This window comes from Diuraphis noxia, unplaced genomic scaffold, assembly GCF_037042655.1.
Source record: "Diuraphis noxia isolate RWA-SAM2 unplaced genomic scaffold, SU_Dnox_SAM2 contig0005, whole genome shotgun sequence".
In the NCBI taxonomy this organism is placed as follows: domain Eukaryota; kingdom Metazoa; phylum Arthropoda; class Insecta; order Hemiptera; family Aphididae; genus Diuraphis; species Diuraphis noxia.
In genome coordinates, this window is record NW_028301715.1 from 6633957 (window position 1) to 6660631 (window position 26675).

The 26675-nt window shown below is 31.3% G+C and overlaps 1 protein-coding gene across 4 annotated transcripts in view; it reads right to left on the reverse strand.

The window, feature by feature from the left end:
• Positions 1 to 26675, reverse strand: part of LOC107162620 (microtubule binding protein furry) — a 108566-nt gene that overhangs the window by 5248 nt on the left and 76643 nt on the right. For 2 of the 4 annotated variants that reach the window (XM_089229298.1, XM_015509599.2), the window contains 17 exons: positions 26387 to 26526; positions 24216 to 24502; positions 18062 to 18154; positions 17533 to 17641; positions 17231 to 17441; positions 14749 to 14847; positions 13654 to 14535; positions 10171 to 10338; positions 9495 to 9635; positions 9232 to 9400; positions 8555 to 8745; positions 8368 to 8442; positions 8160 to 8183; positions 5638 to 5826; positions 2507 to 2814; positions 2251 to 2434; positions 220 to 510 (listed from right to left, as the gene is read on the reverse strand). In XM_089229298.1, the coding sequence (XP_089085424.1) occupies positions 220 to 510; positions 2251 to 2434; positions 2507 to 2814; positions 5638 to 5826; positions 8160 to 8183; positions 8368 to 8442; positions 8555 to 8745; positions 9232 to 9400; positions 9495 to 9635; positions 10171 to 10338; positions 13654 to 14535; positions 14749 to 14847; positions 17231 to 17441; positions 17533 to 17641; positions 18062 to 18154; positions 24216 to 24502; positions 26387 to 26526 (3561 nt within the window). The remainder of the gene's footprint in view (positions 1 to 219; positions 511 to 2250; positions 2435 to 2506; positions 2815 to 5637; positions 5827 to 8159; positions 8184 to 8367; positions 8443 to 8554; positions 8746 to 9231; positions 9401 to 9494; positions 9636 to 10170; positions 10339 to 13653; positions 14536 to 14748; positions 14848 to 17230; positions 17442 to 17532; positions 17642 to 18061; positions 18155 to 24215; positions 24503 to 26386; positions 26527 to 26675) is intronic. The other 2 variants (XM_015509600.2, XM_015509601.2) reach the window with 2 other exon arrangements.

The following is a 26675-nucleotide window of genomic DNA, read 5'->3' on the forward strand; positions in this document are numbered from 1 at the left end:
ATGATTATAGCGTAAAATATGAATAAAATTATTTTTAAGTATTTAACTAGCCGACACAATTTTATTTTTACCCACAAACGACTTTATAGTATGTTCGAACGCTGAGCACAACTACAAATTCGTTTTGTGACTACTCAGCGGCGCGACTATTATACGACCCTGCACGGCAAACTCAAGTTTGATTTTTTTTTAAAATCTATTTGCATATAGATGTAATACCTCGGAAGTCTGATCTTTGCGATCCAACAACGTGTCGATGTGCTCTCGTATCTGGAGCATCGGGAACCGCAAGGCGCCATCCAACTTCAGCGCAGTGGGTGAGAACCACACGAGCGGCGGGTCGGCGTGCGTGGTCAACACTATGATGGCCGAGTTGAGGTGGGTGAGCACCTGTCGGCAGTTGGCGTGATTCTTTGGGCAACAGCCCGTCGTCGCGGGATCTTCTTCCACGTACTCATTGAGCGTCACGCAAGCCTCGCGAGTCAGCAGAACGCATTTCCTAATGATGTCCTGCAACACACACACGCACACACACGTCAGCAGGACATAATATAACGAACAACGTAAAAACCGATAGTGTAAACTATGAATATTGTTATGATAAGCGTAGGCACGAAAATCGAGTGATTTTGAATTTTATGTTTGAATCTAAATATGAACAAAATAAAATAAAAAGCTTCCGCTAAGTAACTCTATTATAATATATGGACGATTGGTGATACGTATACAATACAAATACCTATTTCATTTTATAGAAATTATCAGATAATATGTAAATATACAAGATATAGTGAAAGATGGTGTTAATATTGTCATGGTTACGCATCATACAATATAAAACAGATCATTTTAGAATAATTGTTAAAGTCATCCCAATCACACTCATTTTATTTTATACGTCTTAAATCATATAAAATATATGTATTAAATCATATATAAATCATAACTGCATAACTACTGTCATACCCACAACTACTTACATATTTATTTTCTGAAATCAACGAATAATAATTTCATGACTTTGGAGTATACATTATTATCGTACGGGTATGACATTTTCAGGGAGACCGGGCCCCGCGTTCTATACATATTAATATAGGTACAGTAGTCATTCGATAATAATTTGAAAAACTTCATGAATCGAACTAAACGCTTAGTCCCCTAAGAAAACCTCTATGATTAGAAGAAAATATATTTATTCCGATCCTCTCGATAATTCGCAATGTCTGTCGGTAAGACACATTTACTATAATTAGATTTTTTTCCCCAAAACCTCTATAATTCGAATTCCCTAGAACGTGATAATATTATGTAAGTTCATATGTATAAAGATGATGAACCTACAAATTAACGTACTCGTCGCGAAGCTAATAACGATATGGCGATTAAATATTATCGTACGCCAGGGACGGAGTGACCCACCGGGATACCGGGAAAATTCCCGCGGTGGCCTGGAAACTAAATGGCCCGTTTACCTAAAGTATAGATAGAAAAAAAATAATGTAGAGTAATGAAAGAGTTTATTTATCTATATACGAAGACGAAATCGAATTTAATTGATTATTTCTTTATTATTTTGATAGTTGAAATTATGATGAAGCCATTATTATAATTATATCTAAAGCTAAAATAGTTTATTCTTTGTAAGTTGCTATATTTATTTTAATTTCATTAGAACATATTATGATTTATTATTATTTTGGTTTGTGTAATTTTCTTTAGGTTTTATAGTTTTGTTAATATTTTTATCTGTAAAATACATACACTATAATATATTATTTTAGTACCTATTTGTTGTTTGCCTGCCTATATACGTATATATTTACATACAAAATTAGATAAAATACAATTTTTAACCAGGAGATGAAAATTTTGGGTGGCCTGGAGGAACTTAATTTTCCTGGCCAGAATTTTTTCCCACTCCGCCCCTGAATTCGTGCCTTATACCTACCTAAACTATAGACTTAAATCGTATAATTTTACTAAAATAAATCTCTGAAATGGGTAAACAGTTGTTATGAAATCGAATAAAATGTAGTCAGTCAGAAAATGGGTCCCGTAAAGTATAAATTTTGTTTACATTTATATTTTATAAATGTAAAAATAAATGTAATTGGTACAATTTTTCACCTCATTAATTTTTTTCTCCGATAATTCGAATTTTTAACTCAGTTCCCCGAATTTCGACTTATCAAATGACTACTGCATATAGGTAGATTATTAATGAGAAACGAAATAATTTGATCTCACCTTGACCACCTTGTGTAGTATGTGGAACATATTTAGTGTATTGGACGGCTTCTGGTCCAGCAGTGACCTCACCGTGGACCTCCAACATTCTTCGGTGTCGTCTCGCTGGAACGACATGAGCGCGTTTAAGTTTGGCGAGGCGTTGCACGGCGTCAAGTCACCCAGATCGCCGATACTCGAACCACTTTAACCGCATAAAAAAAAATATATTCAATAGGAGTCATCGATTTTCGCGGGCAAATCCTAGCGGACTCACGACGTGTCGGAACGTGTTATCGAATCGGTGCGGTCTCGGTGGCTGTCGCACGACGCGTTATCCGGCCCGAGCTGAGCGTTGCACGCTGCTATCTCGTCCAGAGGTGAAACGGAACCCAACTCGTCGTCCGACGATTCGTCGTTGCCCTTTTTCGCGTTCAGCTTCGGCGTCTGTTCGCTGACGCTCTCTTCCACTTGAAAGACACCGTCCGCGCCCGCCAGGTAAACCGCGGCGTCAGCGGTAGTCGGGTCGTTGCCGCCCAGCGGCAGTCTTCTGACGCCCCAGTTGAAGTTATCCGTACTTTCGCCCTGCAGCACCGAACAAATGATGGCGATTAATGATATTATTATACGCATAATATATAGTCAATTTGCACCAAAATCGACCCTAAATAATAGTTCCATGTGTAATTTGTAAAAAAAATTTTAAACTGCTTTTGTAATTTGCACCATCTCAGGTAGTATAAGAAATAGAAAATGTAATTTGCACCAAATTTAAAATCGATTATAATAAGATAGGTACTATCGAACAAGTTTTAATAGTAGAGTATGATATGAGATATATATGTTGTAGTCACTTCGTGAAATCGATCTTTTCACGAAAAGATGACCATTTTATGAAATGGAAACCGTTTTTCACACTTTGTGAAATTCAAAAATATTTCATGAAATGGTCACTCAATTTTAATATCGTGTAATTTTTTTCATAAAGTGGTCGTTCACTTTGTGTACTGAAATTTAACAACTTATTCTACCCTTATAGATTTAACCTAAATAATTATGTATAGTAATAAAGTTTATTTATATCATATTAATTTATCAACCGTATTGTGGACATTTTTTATTAACTAGAGAAGGAAAATGAATTGTGACAACGACTGTTACATTTTAGACTACCTTTAAAACAAACACATCTTTTGGTTTGACAAGCTTTTTTACACGAACAACTTACAAATCCCTGACCTCCAGATACAATTTGGACAGTTTCACGCAAGAGTAATTCTTTATGATCATCATTATGATTATGACTTTTATCAAAACCAATAAATATCATCATCTACACATTTCAGATAGTCTGGTAATTGCAGTATAATAGTCGTATATAATAATTTAGATATTATTTAAATATTTATTGTATTATTTGACATGGGCAAGAGATTAATATGGATATAATCTGCAAACTTGAAGTTTCCGTCAAGTGGTTCGTGTAAAAGCGCTTGTCAAACCAAAAGAAGTGTTTGTTTTAAAGGTAGTCTAAAAATTTAACAGTCGTTGTCACAATTCATTTTCCTGCTCTAATTAATAAAACATGTCCACAATATTACGGTTAATAAATTAATGTGATATAAATAAACTTTATTACTATACAAAATTATTTAAGTTAAATCTATAAAGGTAGAAAGATAGAATAAGTTGTTAAATGTTATATTTCAGTACACAGAGTGAACGACCACTTTGTGAAAAAAAAAATTATGCGATGTTAAAATTGAGTGACCATTTTGTGAAATATTTTTGAATTTCAGAAAGTGTAAAAAACGTGTTTCCATTTCACGAAATGATCATCTTTTCATGAAAAGATCGATTTCACGAAATGGTTACGACATATACATTAGTCAGAATAGTCTGTTATTAATTATTATTAATTATAAAAAAAGTTACCTACTCAATCAAAAAAAAATTTAAAATAGCACATGCGAATATGGAAGTCCGTACTATTGATATTAACTATCGATAGTGTCCATCATCAGTAATAGATACTTATTTTTGTGCACACGTATTACAAACTCCCGTAATATGGCATATGTTTTTGAATAATCGACGGGTCACGCGTGCATACCTTCGGGATTTAACGCACGAGATATTACTCGCATAATTTCAAAAAAACACTAACATTTTTGAAAATATTTCTTTTTCATAATCTAATTGCACAATGTTATATTTTTTAAAAAATGATCTATTTTACACTATTTTTATTGTAATTATTTGTATTAAAGATGTTTACTAAATTTAATGAAAGCGTGAACATATTTAACTTCACAGTTTACACGCCCTAAATATTATTCGAAGTAATCCGAAATTTCAGATAAATTAGTTACGTGTCTTTAAAGTTGAGATTTTAGGGTATCCCGTACTACTTATACTTCACTCTACTCATTTAAACTTTAAATTAAACTATTATTACTCATTGACTAAACTCGTCCAAAATTTGATTTTTATACGTCAGCAAGTACCACAAAAAATATTCTGCGTCGGAATAAAGAATTCAAAATACATGCTGTATAATATCTGTACTCCAAACAAATTCGAAAAAAAAATAGTAACGATAAAAAGTAGAAAAAAATATTTAAAAAAAGTTAATATTTTTTAATAAACGTAATGAGTAAGTGGGTCACTTAGGATCAATGCCTATCAAATTATTTTGTAATGCACTGATTTTTAAAAATGAATTATTTAATTATTGAAAATATAATTTATGATCATCAGATATTAAATATTGAAAAAAAATCATGAGGGAATTTATCTCACTCATCATCCCCATTTGACCACTATTGCTCAGTACAAATAAAATATAAACAAAGCGTAACAGAAATAACTGACTAATGCGATCATTTTTTATATAATTAATATTTTTAAAATTGTTTTCTTTTATATAATTTTATAATTTATTAGCAATTGGGCTGTATTTATAATTTTTTTTGGAAAATTCCAAAATATCCAATTTGTAAATCTAATTATAAAAATAATTTTGACAGCATATACTATCTAAGCTAAGTTGTTTATTTTTTAGAATTTTTAAAATAAAAACTTTTTTTGAGTTAAATTAATTTAAAAGATTTTCGGAAATTTCGTGATACGAGTATATTTCTTAAACTATTAATTATCCATATAATTTTTACGATTATTGTCATACGTTTGACTAGCATCATTTTTATTTTTTTCAGATCTTTCTGTGTTACTTTGTACACGTTTCAACTAGCGAGAACCTACTACTTTAGTACCTACATTCTTATATGGTCATTTTAAACCAAACCTTAATAAAATAATACCGTCGTCTATCACCCGTCGAATTCATTGAATATTACCTACGTGTAACGTATAATATTACAATTGTTTATAACGACAGGTGCTTACCTCAACACTTTCACTTTCGTATTCGAGGAAATCGAAGTCTTTGAAGACCGTCCCGAAGTGGTCGGCGTTGTCTTCGCGTTCCTTCCGGGAATCGCTGGGTATGGACACGTCCGGAGCCGACACTTCCTCGGTGCTACTAGCTCTACTAGAATGACGTTCGAGCAGCTCGGAGCTCTGGCTAAATATCACCTGTATAGTGTATAAGAGGAAAGTCGAAAAACAATTACAATAAGTAAAATTATGTACCCGTACTGTAATTATTTATTTCGTATTTTATCGATACTATTTTAAGGATGGGTTATCGAACTTAAAAAATCCCCAAAATACCTCGAAATTCGGACAGTTAAATGCTCATTAGAAATCAATTAATACTCTAAGTCGAATACATCGAACTCAAACAATTCAAGAAAAATCAAGTTCGATATAATGTATTGATAATTAATACTATTGATATAAATACAGTAGAACCTCGGTTATCCGTGACTCGATTATCCGTGTTTGCGATTGACCGTGCTCACTCTTCCAAAAATTTAAAAATAAGTATGGACTGTAGATATATATGTAGTTATAATCGAACATTTTATATTACATATATTTTTTATTTTTTTCATATTTTAAGCCCTAATAACTTGTATAAAATTATTGTATGTACATTATGTATATTTCTAATTATAATTGAATCAAATTTTTAAAATTTCATTATTATAAAATTGTACCTATGTATTTCTAATTAAAATTAAATAAAAAATTTCATCATGATAAAAAGTCTCGATTAACCGTGATTTTCATTTATCCGTGTGACCCCATCCCCATCATTACCCCGGATAATCGAGGTTCCATTTGTAATTTAAATTTAATCGTGTTTAAATAATATAGGCGTTATTTTCCATATAACCACCAATTAGTTTTCGCGATTTTATGTTCCAGTCGTTATATCTGATTATCGAAAACATCGAGTAAAAATGGATTCTGATATGTGAAAATTGAAGTTCGACCCATCCCTAAACAATATTTACGATACGTGACTGTCTGTTTATCACATAATGACAACAACAGCAATAACAACAACAACAAAAACAACAAAAACAACAATAACATTTATTCGATGATATCGCAGTGTACAAAATTCGAAAGCGAGCGATCAACCATCAACGCTAGTGATAAATAAGGCATAATATTATATTATAATACAGTTTAACTCTAATATATTTATTTAATTTATATAGCTGTGTTGAACCCTTAGCGGTAACAAAAGCTCAGACTTGTAAAGAATACTGAAAGCGTCTATTACACAGTTTAACAAGTGTTGCCTGTAACTATAGTGTCTATAGGCTTGTAATGCTTGCTTATAGAATATGAATTTCGATTATTATTAACTAATATTCTCAAACAGTATATTATGATAATAAAATAATTTTTAAATGTTAAAAAAAAAATAGTAGTAATAATTTTTGATGATTTTTACAATACATCTGTTATGCTTCATTAAAATATATTATATTCTGAATACAAAATATATATGAGCTAAAGCCTCTTGAGTAAGAATAAATCATATTAAAATAATTTTACTTACTAATATAGGTAATATATATAAGTATATTTATTTTAAGCACTTTACAAGCCTGAAAAGCCGCTAACATTATTTATACATTTAATTTAATGTCCAATCAAATTTGTCCTTTAATAATATCTTAAAACACACACATGATACATACACGCATACCCTCCTCACACCACAGTGCTGTGTTATAATATTGAAACCGAAAACCAAATTATGTTTTGTTTTTTAGTTATATACTTGCACCTATTGTTAAAATTATTTATTATTTATTTAAAATAAATTCCCTAATGCAGTATTTGAAGTAAATAAATAAATAAATAAATATTGTCTTTTTTTCCACAGAAATAATAAATCAAAACATAAAAAAAAATTGTTAAGTATATTACATTTTGCAAGATAAAGTGATGGAAAAATTCAATGCGATCTGTTTTTTTTTTTTTTTTTGAATAAAGCTGATTTAAATGGGAAATACGAACTTTTTTTCAAAAACTTATGGATGCTTAACCATTTTTCATACTTACGCGTAATGCACGTCAAAAACGAAAACATCAGATTCAACAATTAGATTATACGCGTAGGTACCGAGCTAAACCGAAGTTAAAAGGTGTTGGTTTTCGTATACCTGAATAATATCATATGCTATTTGACCACCCAATGTATTATCATTATTATTATTGTTAGAATTCACTAAATCAAACGCATTAGGTACATTAAGGGCCGTTCTTACAATGTCCGGTTAAGTGTCGGTTAAGACTAACCGATAGAATTCTACCGGTTAACTCATGATAAATTCTTCCGGTTAGTGTTATCAGGCACTAACCGAGCATTGTAAGAATGACCCTAAATCGTATAAGTTAAATGCCCGTGTATTACGTGATACGCATACGTATTAAACAATTATAAAATATATAATAGCTAAAACCGTGTCTATACCCAGTGCAATAAACGTCGTTTACCGTACCTTGTTCAGTGTGTTTAAATCGTCCTATATAGGTATTTCACATAACAATAATAACAAAATGATTAATCGACGGGTTATATATATATATATAATATATAATAATTATAATATCGGGAAGTAAGTACTTTTTTTTTTTACATTATTCGACTCGTCACCGGGTCGTGAACATAATATAATATACATATAGGGACGACGTTATTATACGTACCGAAGGGCTCTTCGGCAACCCGACTCGTTGTCCACAGCTCATCAACAGACTGACCAATAGCTCTCGCACTCGGCTCTGCAGTATACAAATTACGACATAAAAAGTTAAATTAATTATAAATAATAATAGGTGTACGAGTGCGCGAGTGCAAGTGTGCACTGCAGATCGTCGAGACTATGGTTTATACCTGACATAACCATGGTCTCTTCCATCCGGGAACCGCGGAGTCCGATGGCGATAACGAAGTGGACCGTCTCTGCTGCAGCAGTCCGCTGTTGGAGTTGACCGATTCCAAGTCCGGCGCAGCACCTCCCGCTGCCACTTTGCGACCGATCAGAGGCGTTTGGGACATGTCAAACGTGAAATCCATAGTTCTCCCTATAAATTACAGTATATATGCACACATAACGTAGGACGACACCGCGGTTATTAACGATCATCGACAGTTATTATCAGGGAGACAAGTCGTTTGTCTTAAAAATCTATTAATAAGTATGTATTATGCACCATGTCCTAAAAATAGCCAGTCGAATGCTGATATTAGAAATAAACTTCAAAAAATTATTTTGTGATTCTCGATTCGTCGAGTTCGTAATCCCAAACATGTAGCTCTAAAAATGTACGAAATCTTTTAATTGGAAAAAAATTATAAAATTCGTCGTAAAAAACAAATTGTTGTACATAAAACCGTAAGATTATGGAATTCATTTTGGTATCAACTAGGTAGTTATTTATTCGATCGACCAATCATCAATATATAATATGAATATGAAAAAGTAACAAATGTCAGCCCTGTATATAGTTATGATCACGGTCGGCGATAATATTATGATTTATGATATAGTGGATACACCACGGCGTTACCTGGCAATTCTTTTTTCATGAATACATCGATGTCGGAAAATGAGTAATGCGAAGCAGTGGCGTGCGAGTCCCAATAAATGTAATGGTTGGAGGTTGGCGGAGCGACCAACGAAGACGAACGGGTCACGACCAATTTCAATATTTTCAAAGCTTCTTTGTAGTTAACGCCCTGCAGCATAATACAGACATGGTGTGAGCCGATTATAATAAAAATAAGAATCTATTGATGCTTTGAAGTTTCTTAATAATAAGTTTCTAAATACCTCTATGTATTTGGCGATCACCCTTAGCAGATCGGCGTTAAACGGTTGCGAAGTGGTCGACGACAAGTCTACGTAGTGTAACATACAATGAATGATGTTCAACACCGGTAGTTGAATGACATACGGTCCTCTCTCTAGCACCTATATTAAGACATAATAATTAATTTTGAACATATTTTTTTTATTGTAACTACGCCCTTATTATATACCTAGTGTTTTTACATCAAAACGATTCATTTATTTTTAACGCAAATAATATTATGTTTTTGAGGTGGATAACAATTTTTCTTTCAAACCCTTTTTCAGTTAAATAACAAAACCCAAAAACATATATATATATATATATATATACGATTCCTCAATTTTTTTTAAAATGGAACAATATTTAGTAGTGTACTATTTTTTTTTTTATTCACTCCGAGTGATTCACTAATACATATCACGAAGCTCGTGTATATGTAGTTAGTTTACAAAACTAAGTTTTTAATGTTTGACTACAATTTACAAATAGTACTCGTATAGTTTAAATACTTATGCTCATTGTTCGTTCGACTGACTAGACTTTAGATTAAAACCCTTTTAAGTAGAAACAGCACGAAGCTAAAAATTATAAAACAATGATAACTAACGATATGTTCTTAAAATTTAAAATAGTTTTAAAATACATTTTACTCACTTCCACCAAAAATGCAAGCATGTTGTGACTCAAATGAGAATACGCGTCGTACAAATATTTAACTACGCATTTGGTCCACTGAAAACTTTCTTTGCTAAATGTGCGTCGGCTATACAGTGTCATAACCGTGGCCAGATTCTCCAATTTCATACTTTTATTCGTGCATAACTGGAAATATTAAATTAATAAATAATAATTAGTTTGCGCATATACTTGTCTAGACAAACAACTTTTTTGTCAGTAAAACCAATTTTAAACACAGAGAATTTTATTATTTTATTACTTTCCTTATTCGATAATTACACGACTATAGAAAATCACTAACTATTAAGTATGAAGAACAACCGCGGGTTTCTCACATTGAAGTAAAATATATAAATACAGTGTCCATTGTTTAAACCAGGGATTGCTGATAATCTATTGAGGGGATATTGTTCCAATTCGGACTGAGTCCTACACTCCGTAAGAAAGGTATGTGAGCATGTGCTCGTCCCCCTTCAGACGGAGGCACCGACCTTTTTCTTGCGGATAGGACGGCATCGCTAAGCGAGACCGACTTAGAATAGCCTGTCACTTCTACAATCCATAGGGTTTTTACACCCCCCGGGCGGCATAGGTTTTTCACCAGCTACCAGTTCAACGTCGAGATTTTTTCATTTCTCATTGTCGACCACTGGTGAGGCCACGGAACTATCTAACTCGCTGCTTAATATAGTTTAAGCAGCCAGGTGATATACTCCTACCGGCAGAGTGGCTAGATTCTCGGGAGAATACTCACCAGTCACCGTTAATTTTTGCCTGATCGGCGTGCTATAAATTACCACTTTCGTTATAGAATGACTGCCACCACGAATTCGATCCCAGACGTCGGCATCGATTTTACTCGGCACTTTGATCCAGACGTCGTCCCGTAGTACTCATACCCGGTATTAATAGCCAGGTGTCTAGAGTGTGACGTTTCGCGAAATTTAAAACTCAAACGCTTAAAACATTTTTCCTATAATGACGCTTCAAATTTTCTGTATAGCTATTTGAAGGAAAACTTATGGAAAATTAAGTGTTGAATTTTATAACCTTAGATATAAATACACACAATTTTATGAATTTTGAACTACAAAATAATTTGCAAATATTCATGGTTTTGACGAATTTTTGTCAATATTTGAACTTCAAATGCTAATAAAAAAAATTGTGCCTATGTATTCTTATAATTTTTTAATCACTATAAGACTAACTTGTGACAAACTCTGTATTACATTTTCAAGTATTTTGATAGGGCCAAAAAAATTTTATCGACACTTCAAAAAAAAAATTCTCAAAAAAATCGAAAATTTCAGTGGTATATAAATAATTCAAAAAAAGTCGAACATTTTTGAAAATTAAACTGTATATAGATATTACTAACATTAACATTTGGTGAAAATTTCAAGTATTTATAGTGATTTGTTTTTGAATTACAACCTAACCTAACCAATATCGATTTGGTCGAAAACTGGTTTTGCGTAAAAATTCCCGTTTTTCTGTCATTTTTTACATCGGAAACCACCCCCAATGTTTGAAATTGAAGCATTATTTCGACTAGCTATGCTGTACACAGACACAAAAACAAACACAAAAAAAAAAATAAAACACACATCATTGTAAAATCAATACATTCATCACTTCGTTCAGAATCTAAAATTAAAAAAAAATATAATAGTTTTTATAAATATTATAATTAGATTTTTTGTCTGAACGAATGCATTAGCACTTATTATGAAAAGACATCACTCATAAGTCATCAGTGTAATGTTGGTAATTCAAGTGCAATGTTTTGTTGTTTTGAATTTTTGAAAGAAATTTATTTCATGAAATAAATTTGTTTTGTTCTACCCCATGCGCATTCCAGATTCAAACCAAGAGAAGTCGTGAATCGTGTGGTATTCCATATTTTTGTCATTATTATTCTTCTATTATTGAGTCATTTCAACCATCATCCTTCCAGCCCCCGTAGAATTGATCTTAAGACACCCCTGGCACACTTGTTGCACATCATGACACACATGATTAGATTTAAATTATGAAAGATGGTCCGAAGACATTTTCTGGTGCTGTATAAGACAGTTATCCCTGTTGTTGGGGATCAAAATTGCAACAACAGTCTTATCCAACTTGATCGTACGAGGCGACTAAAAGGATAACTTGGGTGTGATGACGGGTACAAAGGAGCCTATCCTCCTATATCAGGAGCACTCATGTTCCACCCTGTTGACAGGGACCAAGGCTAACCTAACCTAAACTAACCACTAGCCGGGTTGACCCACCGATGTCAACCTTAAACCTTGTCGGATGAGGGGAGCCCCATCGCACGCCAAACCGGTATGCCGTGCCGTTTCACTCTGTGCCCCTCAAGGTTGAGGAGCCTGCCTCGGCTGAAACGCAGTGGTTGTGGGACTAGCGCTAGATAGTAACAAAAACACCCTAGCTTGGTGAGAGAGGAGGGACCCTAAGGCCGGTGCAACACGATTGCGGACTTTTTACCTTTTTATATTTGAGAAAAAAACAACACGATTTCGCAACTTAAATATTTTTTCTTTGGGTAAACACAAATATTTAAATAAATTTACCAACATTAATAATAACTTAATACGTATACCTATAGTAAAAAAAAAACTCTTATAATATATCACAGTAATTACGCGTCAAAAAAAGGAATAATATGCCGATATTTATTTAAAAAAATAAAGAATTAAGATGTACTCATAACGATGACAATAATAATAATAATTACGTAATATACGTTGGAAAAGCACAGCCACTAACACTTCAGTTATTATCGGTTATTAGAGTAATAAAATATTATTAGACGCCATATAATAATAGTATCCACTGGCCGTAGCAATTGTGTATACGTGTACTATACTATAGGTGGGTTTCTTAAACTATAACCATTTATTTCAAATTATTTAAATATTTGTGTTTGCTCAAAGGTAAAATATTTATAAGGTGCGCAATCGTGTTGGTTTTTCTCAAATATTAAAAGGTAAAAAGTCCGCAATCGTGTTATGTTTTATTCAGGTAAAAAGGTAAAAAGTCCGCAATCGTGTTACGGCCCCCTAAGGCGTAAGCTGACCCGAATCAGAAAGGTACGGACCTTCGGGTCCGGTCCTGGTGATCCCTATGATGACCTGGGAGAATTCCTAGACCTATTCCGAACCTCGGCGTCTCGTAACTAGCGCCTTGAGCTAATACACGGTACGCAGTTGTAAGGTAACGGCCATAAAACCTAAAGGAACATGTATAAGACAGTTTCAGGATGTGTAAAATGTACCAAATTGCAAAAGGGATAATATTGGTTTTTGATTTTTGTACAAAGCTCATTGCGGGGGAGAACAAAATTTCGGAAGGTTTTTTTGTAAGTGGAACTACAACAACAACATATCGGGTGATACAATAATATATTACATTATTGTTGTGGTAATAAGTTGTCATCGACATACATACCTGAGCAATGTTTTCAGCGCTCATTATGCACAGCTCGTTGGCGTCCTCGTAGTGCAACAGCATGTAAGGTAGAAGCGCGACGACGTTCATTGGGAATGCCAAACTTTCGGACGGGTCGACCACGAGCAGATCGAGCAGGGGCGTGAGTTGGGACAGGAGCGGCACCACGTGTTCATACGTCACCGGGTTGGTGCACCCCTTGAGCAGGAGCGCGTGCACGCCCGGGAACGACGGTGTGCGCAGCTGGACGGCCAGCTTGTCTACCTTGTCCCGCGTGTCGGGTCGGTCGAGCGGCAGTCTCCTGAGGACCCGGGACAGCAGCCGGCACGCGAGCAGGAACTCGTGTTCGTAGTCGGACTCGAGCAACGACACCGCCAGCCAGAACAGTTGGCCGAGCACCGTCAGCTTGTCGTCCTGCGTGGCCGAGTCGCCGAGCAGCTTGAGGTTCTGCTGCGTGGCCGCGCAATTGTTGGACTTGCCGCCACCACCATTGCCGCCGGCACTGCCCCCGCTGCCGCGACCGTCGTCCTTGACGGCCACTTCGGACGCGGCCCCCGCCGCCGTGGACTGCGAATACGGCACGGCCTTCCGAGAATAATGGGAAACGGAATAACTGGTGCTCCGGAAGTGCGACGCCTGGTTGAAGCACGTAGGCGGCGCGCGACGGTTGACCGGAGCCCTTTGCGCAACCAACCGCTGCAGTTTGCTTCCAGTGGCAACACTGCCGCTCCCGCCGCCGCCTTCCACCATCGAGTTCGTGTCCTTGTTGTTCAGGTTTGGGGTGGATTTGAAAATGTCTCTGGTCATGTCTAGAGGTCGGAAGTCCGTTTCCAACGAATCGACGGCCGCCTCCAAGGTCAACAGCAACTCAGTCACGTAACCCTATAGATTGACAAAAAAAAAAAGTGACGATTGATGATGAATAAAATAGATATAATATAATATTACGTATGACGATAAAATGTAATACGGTGCATTTTTTTTTTTTAATTTAAGAGTAAATAATATTTTACTAATAATTAAATAGAAAAAAAATACACGAAACTTCAACATATATAAATATAAATACCAATATAAACAGATTTAAAAACTAACCTGCATGTCTTCGCCCTGTTCGGCGACGGTTTCGATTAATCTTGACAGTATCTCCGAAAGCATTCGGCTCGTGATTGGAATGCGCAAAGCTCTAAAAATCTTTGGGAGAACAAAAATAAAATGTTTTAATTTAACGTTTAAATGGACAATCCATTCAAGTAGATTATTAAGTTTAATAAAAAAAATTCAACTTCAAACGAAAATCGCTTGTTTTGATATTTTCACCAAACATTTTCTCATATCATTTTTCTAGATTTATACATGACATAAATTTAAAAAATGTTTTGGCCTTATTTATAGGTATTTTAAATTTTTGACCTCTTCGATTTATAATAATTATGTTACTGACGGAAATTAATTCCACTTAGGACCCGTTTAACAATCATAGTTTAAACCGCGGTTATGCTTGAACCACTGATTTTACTGGCCGAATTCCGTGGTTTAATCGGAGTTCAACTATCGTAATACGAGCCCTTAGTGTATTATAATTTAATTTGGAATTTACAATATAATACATTATAATACATACAATGACGGTATATAAATATCAAATAACGTATGGTACCTTACTTGAAAATATATAAAACATAAATATCAAGTATTTATATAATATTATGTATGATAGACACAATTGTTTTGATTACGAATCAAACACTTAGTACAACAAGTTTCTCATAATGATCTGCTCCTCTTATATCAATTTTAACCAAAGATCTCTCTCTCTCTCTCTCTCTCTCTCTCTCTCTCTCTCTCTCTCTATCTCTCTCTTAATCTATCTCGGAGCTTTTTATTTACTAGAAATAGTGTAAATAAAACAAACATGTCATTATAAATTCAATACATTCTTCGGTCCGCTCAGAATCTAATAACAATGTTTACGCCAACAACGTTTGTTATAAAGCCATGTTGTAATTGAGTATATATCATACATTAGCGTACGCTCAACATTTAATTATAAACTGAAAATAACAAAAATATTGATTATTATATTCTTACACTTGATTAAGTTTACCGGAGGCGAATAACGATTTATAAAAGGTTGCACTCGAATATTGCCAATAAGTATATAATAAACTATCGTAAGTTGGTCTAATGTTCTACCTATATACACTAAAATATATTCTATAATTGAGTTATCTTATACCATTTTAGCCTGAAGTGCTGTCCCCTTCACTGGGGAGCTTTGGCGGGGTCGTAATAGTTGAACAGATAACAAAAACCTTTGTAACTAGGTCCTATAACCTCGACAATTCCTTATAATTTACAAGCTTATATAGACACAATGAACCTGCACACACGTCACACATATTACTATACCATACTGTCATGTGGAAATCGATCAATTCTAAAGAACGGCATTAAAAGGCAAATGAAATCGCGTTCATTCCCATAAGCGCAATCCGTAGCGTGGGCAATAACTGCAGTATGACCGTGGTAGATATGCACCTTAGTTGCCGCGACGTGATCTCGCAGGATTTTATTAATATCATATTAAACTTTAATATTACTTTCATAGGTACTTAAAGAAGTAATAAAACGAAAAACCATCAAAAAATAGTTCTAAAACAGTACAGTTACCACTTATCAATATTTAATTTGATTCTTTGATGACGATCTGTAACCGGAATAATACTTTATATACAAGGTGTAACAGAAAGAACTGACTTTTGTTCCAATTAATATTTTTAACTTTTTTTTTATTTATCATTAAAAGACGCTAGGGCTATATGTAAAATTGATTAATTTTTACGTTAATTTTTTAGTAATGAAAATAAAAAATTTAAAATTTGATTTAAATTTTTTTAGACAAATTCAAAACAGCTAATTTGTGAATCTGATTATAAAAATAATTTTGATGGTAAAAAGATTTATCTAAGTCAAGTAGTTTATTTTTTAGAATTTTTTAAAATATCAATATGTTTTTGATAAAATTGATTTGGTACCTAATAATTTTTTTAAAAATATGATTTTTGAGAATTTGCTGAAATGAGAATATTTCTTAAATTATTTAATCATTATATAATATTAACAATGTTTGTCATAGGTTTAATTAGTATATTTTTTATTTTATTTTTAGTCAGCTCTATCTGTTACACCTTGTATATGCATTTTATGAGAATTAAGACTAAAGCATAATTGTTGTATTTAAAAGAAATCATAGCCAAAGCTCAAGGGAAGGATGCACCTTTTCTTCTACTTTAAACCCATCGAATGATTGTGGAGAGGTGGCCATGATATTATGGTGTTGGGGTGTTTTCAAGTTCACTACATTATTACACGCGCGCCTAATAGAATTAACATGATAGGTATCTAAAAACATCAACAACAGTAAAAAATTCACAATCATTTATAATATTTTCGAGATTTCAAATATATATGAACTATATGAACCATATTATTTAAAGTGCATACATTTATTGCCTATTAAGTCTAAAATGGTTCGAAATTGGTTAGTGTGTTTCAAATAAAAGTTCCTGTATACCTGTAATGACCGTCCAGCGTAATGTCTCGACGAACAAGAAAGTCCCAACTGAATCGCTGTTTGTGCCCATCGTTCGCTTATCAAAGCATGCGGAAGAAATTCGTGGAACACTCTGAGAATGTGCTGAAGAAAAACGTCCAATTGTTCACCACTGCGAATGGACCACACTTTGGCCGTTATATCTTCATAATGCCAGAGCGGTTGATCTCCCCTAAACACGCCGATAACCAGTTAATAATAATTAATAATTAAAAAGAGTTGATACAGGTCGAATCAACCAGAAAAAAAATGTAATGTCTTACCTAGAGGAAATAAAATCGATCAGAGACTTGACGATTTCTTTAATGGTCACATTCGGGGTCGGGGGATTTAGTTGATCCATTCCCAATATCACTGTCGAAGCATCATCTTCTAAAAATAATGTTTTGTACGATGACACATAGAAAACTTTTTTATTTATTTATTGAAATTAAAATGTTTCTGCATATAGTGTATGGTATTGCAAGTAATGCAAGTTTTAGATTACAATTTCATTACGGTTAGTTAATGTTTTTCGGTTTTTATCTAATATAATATGGGGATTGTAGATAATTTTAATGAGGCTTGTGGATAAGATATTTAAAGTTAGAAATAATGAATTTTATGGGAATATGGTTTTGAGTTAGCTTCAAATTACGGTTTTAGAGAGATTAATGGATTTAATAATGTTTTGAGTTGATTTTAAATGTTTGACGTTGAATCTTTAATACTGGATATTGGTTGGGCGGCCGTTATTATACTGGCGTATGATAGACTGAATATAGGAAACTTAAAATTATACTGTACACTTACCACAAGGAGAAGGCAGGACAACCAGACTAGTGGATTGTGAGTAACTGGTCCCAATAGGTGTTTGCAAATAACTGTCAAACGATTCGTCGGCTTCTGTAACATTAATTTCGTTTTGTTATAAGTAGTTTATTTAGATAGAAGCTTAATAACAAATCAATACTATAAAAGCAAATCATCTTATGCAAAATATTTTTTAAATAATTTGCACTGAGTGAAGGATTATTTGAATATTAAAACTATTATATCGAGCAGCATTAAGTTATTACAATACATTATCGTACATCGTACATTAAGATTTAATTTCCTACCAGATTTATAGCACATATTAAACATAAGTGTTATATGCCAAATCCAAATAAAATTTTAATAACTACCATTCTATATTTATCCGTCTATAATGTTCGGTATAATAAAATGTTAAGCTACAGCAATACAATAAATTTTTAATATGTTATATTAATAAAATGAAGATCATAAAGTAATGAAAAGTAATTAATAATTACATTAAGATTATGTATTGTATATTATATTTATACATAAATATATATTGATAATTAGTTTTTTTAGGTTGGTGTTTTTTTTATTAAAGTTTCGTAATTTCCAAAAACATATGGATGATAACAAATAAAACTAATAATTTACCATAATCGATATCGATGACAAGCACGTTTTAATTTACAAATAAACATTTAAATTAAGTAGCAAAATAAGATACACATTTGGCAACAAGAATAAAATTATAATAAGCGATATTTTATAAATTTAGACTTGTCAACGATATCAGTACCTAAACAATTAATTATTAATTATTTTGTTGAACACGGCTACTTATACGGGTTAATCAATAATCTCCACGTTGATAATAAATTAGCTATTTTATCGAATGATTAATAAAAGAAATGTAATTTATACTTTAACCAAAGTCTTAGTAGTAAATATACCTAGGTATCTACTAATTTTAATTAATACTTTTAATTTCCAAATGTTTAAATTATAGTATTCCAGAAATAAATCATATTCATAAGGACGTTAGTATTTTTTTTTGTAATTGATAACTTTAAAAAAATATATTACCAAAATCGATTGAAACGTTTTTAAAAGCAATATAACATATTATACTATTATAGTTGTATCAACATTTAATTATTTAGATTAATTTAAATATAGAAAACAAAGCTATAAAGGAATATATTTTTTAATTTCTGTCGATGAAGACATATTATTTATGATACAATTATGAATCAATTTCAATTCTTGTTCTCAAAATTAAACAAAAGAAATTATATGAATTATTATAACAAAGTAAGTCTCAAGTTTAAGTCAGAATTATTATTTAAAAAAAAACCCACTTAGATATATTGTAAGGAAAGTAAGTGCCAAATCTATTACGAAACTTTTAAGTGTAAAAGCGAAATAAAAAGTTTCATAAAACATAATATTATGAACGTAAGAATATTACGATACCTATACCAGGGGAAGTATTAAATACACACACAGTTTCTTATATCAATCTTACTTTGTTAGCAAATATATTACCATTACGCATCCAAGTTATGTAATTAAATTTACAGGGTCAAAAAATGGCAGTCGTGATTTGTAGGGCATATTAGAATTTTTTAATTTATTTGTGTTATACAACTTTAGAATAATAAAAAAATACAACATAAATTCACAGTACAAAAAAAAAGCGGATAAGTCGTGGATGTCACTCTGCTGTACAGTAGGTTACTTACAAGTGGGTTACTGTAATGGATGGAATTAAATTTGAATCCAATGATATTATATCATTGTACACGAAAAACGATACTGAGCAGAGACGGTTTATCTGTCAAGGATATATTATAGATTATTAAACATTTTCAAATCTTAGGTTTAAAAAGAAACATTTTTATGAATTTTTAGCTTAAAATAATAAAATTTGCGAATTTTTATGATTTTTACGTATGTTGTCAAAATTAAAATTTGAATGCTTGTAAAAAAAAATTGTAATTAAATATTTATTTTATTTTTCAACTGCTATTGCAAAAATATGTTAAGAGCCTTGTATTTAATTTTCAAGTCTCAGATATAAAAATAAAAACTTTTATGAATTTCTATCTAAGACAGTTTGAACATTGCCGTAATTTTACATATTAGGCAAAATTTTAACTTTAAATGCTTATGAGAAAAAATTGTGGCCATGAATTTATTTTATTTTTCAACGGATATTGTTACTATGTGTTAGAAGCATTATATTAAATTTTCAAGCTTTTCTACCCAACAAATAAATTTTTATCGATATTTATAGAAAAAAAAAATTTAAAAAGTTGAAAAATTAAAATGTCAGTAAACAGCTCAATACAAATCAAAACATTTTTAAAATTTTAACTAATATAGAAAATGTCTATATAAACATTCAGTGAAAATTTCAAGTATCTGCGGTCATTTGTTTTACAGTTGCATCGAAATAAGAAAATCTTAAATCGCTAAATGTGAAATCTAGTGAAAATCCAATGTTGTAAAAATTTAAATTTCAAACGCTCATAAAAATGTAATTTGAATATCTGGTGAACATTTTTTTTGTGATAAAGATTGACAAACTTGTAAGGAATCTTGTATTAAATGTTCTATCTAAGATTTAAAAAGAAAATTTTTTATGAATTTCTAGCTTAAAATAATTTGCGAATTTTTGTGATTTTTATATATTTTGCCAAAATTCAAACTTTGAATGCTTATAAAAAAAAAAAAATGTGCGCATGAATTTATTTTATTTTTCAACTGCTGTTGTTACAATATGTTAGGAACCTTGTATTAATTTTTCAAGCTTTTCTACCAAACAAATACATTTTTATCGATATTAATTTAAAAAAAAACTAATAATGATCGAAAATTGCATATACCTATGAATAGTACAACATAAGTCAAACATTTTTGAAAATTTCATGGCCATTAGAATATACTTATAAAAACATTCGGTGAAAATTGCATGTATCAATGGTAATTTGTTTTAAAGTTACATCAATAATCAAAATCGATTTTGTCGAAAACTTATTGTGCGTAAAATTTCCCGTTTTTCCCTTAATTTTTAGTTTGTTTATCCCGATTATTTTGAAAAAAATATAAGAATATTTTACTTTTGACCACCAAAGTGCCAACTAGATTCGCTTTCTTATCGAATAAGGTACTAAAATAAAAAATCTAAGCACTTTTACTGTCCCAAAACGAGATGACAGACACAAAAAAAATATTCATGGTTTTAACGAATTTTTGTCAATATTTGAACTTCAAATGTTAATAAAAAAAAATTGTGCCTATGTATTTTTATAATTTTTTAATTACTATAAGAATAACTTATGGGGAACTTTGTATTCAATTTTCAAGTATTTTGATAGGGCCAAAAAATTTTATCAACCCTTCAAAAAATTTTTTCAGAAAAATTGAAAATTTCAGTTGTCTACAAATTTTTTTTTTTTTTTTTTATTTGAGTTAAACAATCTATACAAGTTATGTATAATAAGCTTAAGTGTTAACAAATTAAGATTACAGCCAGAAAAATATGAAGGAGAAGCCACCCACTGGTGACACTCCAGGTCAGAGTCGTAAGGTTAAATTATAAAAGTAGGTCGCGGCACCACTTTCTTTTCAATCTTTTGGGAGGGTTGCCAGGCATTGGATTGGTTAAATTTTTAGCTAGGATGTTAGGGTGGTCGAAGAGAGAGTTGTAGTAACGAGAGTAAGACTTGGTAGCGGTTTCTAACACTGTGTTCATTTTTAGGTCTGAGTGTAAAGTTTGATTGGATACATAGAAAGGAGCCTTTGTTATTAAACGAAATAACTTATTTTGGGTTATTTGAATTTTATTTATATGTGACTTTTTTGCAGAGCCCCATATTTGGATTCCATACATCCAAATGGGTTTAAGGAGGGTTTTATATAGGTTTAGTTTAGTGTGAAGTGTAAGTTTTGATTTTGCGTTAAAGAAGAATTTAAGGGAACGAAGACGAGTGTTTAGTTTAATTTTGATGTTATGAGTATGGTGGGCCCAGTTAAGTATTTACAGTGATTAGTTTTTGAATAACAACCATATAAAAATATCGAATTGGTCGAAAACGGGTTTTGCGTAAAAATTCCCGTTTTTCTGTCATTTTTTTTTTTGGTTTTCTCGATTTTTTTGAAAACTGTTGGAAAATGTTTACTTTTGACCTTTATAATGCACCAAGGATCTTCAATTTTACATCGGAAACCACCCCCAAAGTTTGAAATCGAAGTATTATTTCGACTAGTTATGCTGTACACAGACACAAAAAAAAAAAAAAACAAAAAACAAAAAAAACACACATTATTGTAAAATCAATACATTCATCACTTCGTTCAGAATCTAAAAACTAATAATGATCGAAAACTGCATATATACCAATGAATAGTTCAACTTAAGTCGAACATTTTTGAAAATTGCATGGCGAATAGAATATATACTTATATAAACATTTTGTGTAACAATTTCATGTATCTATGGTAATTCGTTTTAAGTTACATCAAAAACCAAAATCGATTTTGTCGAAAACTGATTGTGCGTAAAATTTTCCGTTTTTCCTTAATTTTTAGTTTGTTTATTCCGATTATTTAGAATTTTTTACTTTTGACTCCATAAAATACCAACCAGATTCACTTTCTGATCGAACGAGGTACTGAAGTCAAAAATCGAAGAACTTGTAAAGATATACTGCAGTGTGTTTACGAGACGTGATTCCACTAAATATTTCAACTTTGAGACTTCAGATCGAAATGAGGTATTCGGGAGCGTACACAGAGTATCGAAAAATGCATTTTGTGAAAACGTCAACATTTTAACCCTTTACGAACGCGCAAAATTATTTATTAAGATCTAATCATTAATTAAGCATTGATGTTTACCTACTCTGTGTACAAATAATCATTTAACGTTATGGGAATATTTAGATTTTCAAGTATAAAATGAACGCATATAGATAAAATATAGCTAAAAACAACAAATGTTTTGTACATTCTAATTTACTCCAACTCTGTTCATTTTCAAATTAAAAAGAGCGGGTAAGTGGATGTTGCTCTGCTGTACATTAGGTGATGGGGTGGACCTCTGACTAGGGTAGGTTAGATTTGAATGCAATGATAGGTATCATTGTATACGAAAAACGATTCTGAACGGAGATGATTTGTCAGTCTATAGGATATATTCTATTTTGAAATAAATATTTTATTTTTCATTTAGGACGCGTTAGCATAAGGCATGGTTAATCAATTTTTCCAAAAACATTGCATGTAGTTATCATAATTCATAATACCTTATAATATCATAGATATACATATACCTGGTTTGAGGATAAATCGTTATCGTTACGTGATTTCATAAAAATTTTAAATTCAAACGCACTTAAAGTTTTTCCTATAATGATGCTTCGAGTTTTCTTTATAGCTACTTGAAGAAAAACTAACGGAAAACTTAGTGTTGTATTTTTAATCTTTAGTTATAAACACAAAAAATTTTATGATTTTTCAACTTCAAAATTACTTGCAAATTTTCACGTTTTCCATAGATTTCATAAAAATTTGAACTATAAATGCTTATAAAAAAAAATTGTGCCTATTTATTCTTAAAATTTTTTAATCACTATAAGAATAACTTATGAGGAACATTGTATTAAATTTTCAAGTTTTTTGATAGGGCCAAAAAAATGTATGCACTTCAAAAAAAGTTTCAGAAAAATTGAAAATTTCAGTTGTCTATAAATATCTAAAAAAAAAAAAAAAATGCACCAAGATATTCACTTTTACATCGAAAACCACCCCCAATGTTTGAAATTGAAGCATTATTTCGATTAGTTATGCTGTACACAGACACACACAAAAAATTTCTTTCCAAATCTGTAGATAAAAAATGTGCACTGCTATTTAAAAATAAATAGCAAGTCGTGTATCTCAAAACGTGTATAAACTTAGATGTTCTTTTAACCCGTTTCGAGCTAAGGTTGTACGAATGACATATTTGGAGGTACTTTTCAGTGTGAACACTCTGTTTATCATTAGTTCGTTATCAGAACAACAAACTGCAGTGTCGTATTTTTTTTTTTTATCAAAGTAACATTAGCCAAATAAACAGGAATCGTGTCTATAACTATTATGAATTCAGCACATTTACCTGTAAAATTATGTTGGGTGACAGGTACTGGTGGCGTTGGCAATCCAAGACTGAGGTGAATTGTACCACGGTTCAAAAGAACTTGAGCGATTGTCAGTTGGTCTGAGTTGTTAGCCAAGACTAGTAACAAGTTCAGCAACAATTGTTTGCAATGTTGGTGTACTAATGGACGACTATGATCCATGCCTAATAATGCGATGTGCAGCATCAAAGGCATATGAATGGACCAGTCTATGTCAAGCGAGTCGGATGGTAAATCTTTTAGTAACATGACAGCAATGTTGCATCTAAAAAACATTACAGGTAGAAAATATTTAAACTGACGTGAAAATCCGATGAAAATGTTTAAAGATCAATAAATAAATATTGATAACATTGCATTTATTGTTTAAATAATGTTCATTAAAAAAAATTAACAAATTACGAGAATAACGTCAAGTTAAGTATGTCTTAGTGCCTATAATATTATGTATGCTGTTTTATGAATAGAAAATTATTTTTTTTTAACAATAGAAAATGTTGAAAACAAAATTTTTTGTACATGTCATAAAACTAATACAAAAAAAAATAAAAATAAAAAATGACTCTTTAACAATACTATTTATGTAATTTTATAGAAAAATACAAATAAATATTTTTCAGAAACTAACATATTTTAAACATACAATATTTTTAAATTTTATCAATTTTTTTTAGTGAAGAATCTATAATAACTACATATTTAATTACTATTTTAATTTATAATTAATCGAAGACTGAAGTATCTAATCTAATTAATTTAAATAAATTTCAGTTTTAATGAATAATACATTCTTCACTTCGTTCAGAGTCTAAAATTAAGTTGACAATCTATACAAAGCAGAATTTACTTAGCAATTGACGTAGGACATACGCATACTGCATAATGATTACTTCATAATTTAAAACCCAAAGGATTTTTATCCCCTATTAAATAATTAAAATAAACGTTTTCGATGTTAATTAAAATTTTTAATTTTAAAACGTCAATGTTAAAATGGAATTTAATGTTTTGCGGGGGTTTTAATATTTTAATATTTTATTTTAAATAAAAATAAAAACAATTTGATTTTTTTTTTAAATTATTGAAAATGTAAGCTGTCCATAACCTATCATTACAACAATTTCGAAATAAGTAAATTCAATTATATCATTGAAATTGTCAATCTTAAATACGTATACGCTATTTAAAGTATTTGAAGAGAACCAAATTAATTAATATAGGTACACAAAGAACAAGGAAAACCGTTCTGCCATAAAGTAAAAGTATAAAGTGTTTTTTTGGCATAGAAAAATGTATAATGTTTGATTTCAATGAAAAATAATTTATTACGAATGATGACTGTGAACGTGGATGGTCAGCTTATTTTATATATTATCAAAGAATATTTTATACTTGTATATTGATAATTACACGGTGGGACCGGGCACCCGTGGTGGGTATAATTAATTTAGGTTGATATAATTACTTACCTTCAAGTCAACAACGTTGATTAATACTAATACTCGTCGTCATTATCTATTAATTTAGTATCAGTGATAGTGGAAAACCAAATCATAATATTGACGTGTAAAAAAAAATTACGTAAAATAACACAAGATACATTTGAATGGTATTGAATACATCACGCTTAAAATAAGTCTAAATATTTTAAAAATATATTTTTGTGTGCAAATAATATACGTTATGGTGGTAATAAGTTTAAAATCCTATTATTAACATTGTTTATTAATATAAATATAAAAAATGAAAAATAAATAAATATAGTAATGCTACATCCTTATCTATCTTGTTATTTAATTAATTTTTTGAGTCAAATGTGACTTTTGTTTAAATGTAATATAAATTTTTAAAAAAGTAGTTTAAAATCCATGTAAATAATATTTTTTGACTTACAAAAAAATGACAATCAATTTTGTATTTATTTTATTTTTTTAGTTTTCAACGATTTATAAGATAACAGAACCCCAACTATAGAAACCACCTCCAAAATTTAATTTTTTCAGCATGTTGAGCTCACCTATAGGTTACGACTGATACCCACAACAACCAACACTCATAATATGTAAATCTTTTACATTTATCGCAAACCTTAGATTTTATGTTTTTTCTTCAAATTTTAAAGATGAAATGAAATTATAATTTGTCTTACCTGTGAAAACCACTGCTCGACGGAATATTAGTCGGTAGATATTCTTTTAAAGGAGCAAAATATCCTCCGTATTCGGGCATAGGTAACGGATGAGGTTGAGGAAAGTCACCGTAATTGGGCGATAATCTGTCATAACTCATCTAAAAAATTTTTATTAGATTAGATTTATAAGATCTCTTATCATAAAACCGTTTGTTGTTTTTTAAATATTTTTAAGTACACAAATAATAAATAGGTAATATAATGTATGATTTTTCATTAATAATTAAGATAACGTTTCAATCAACTC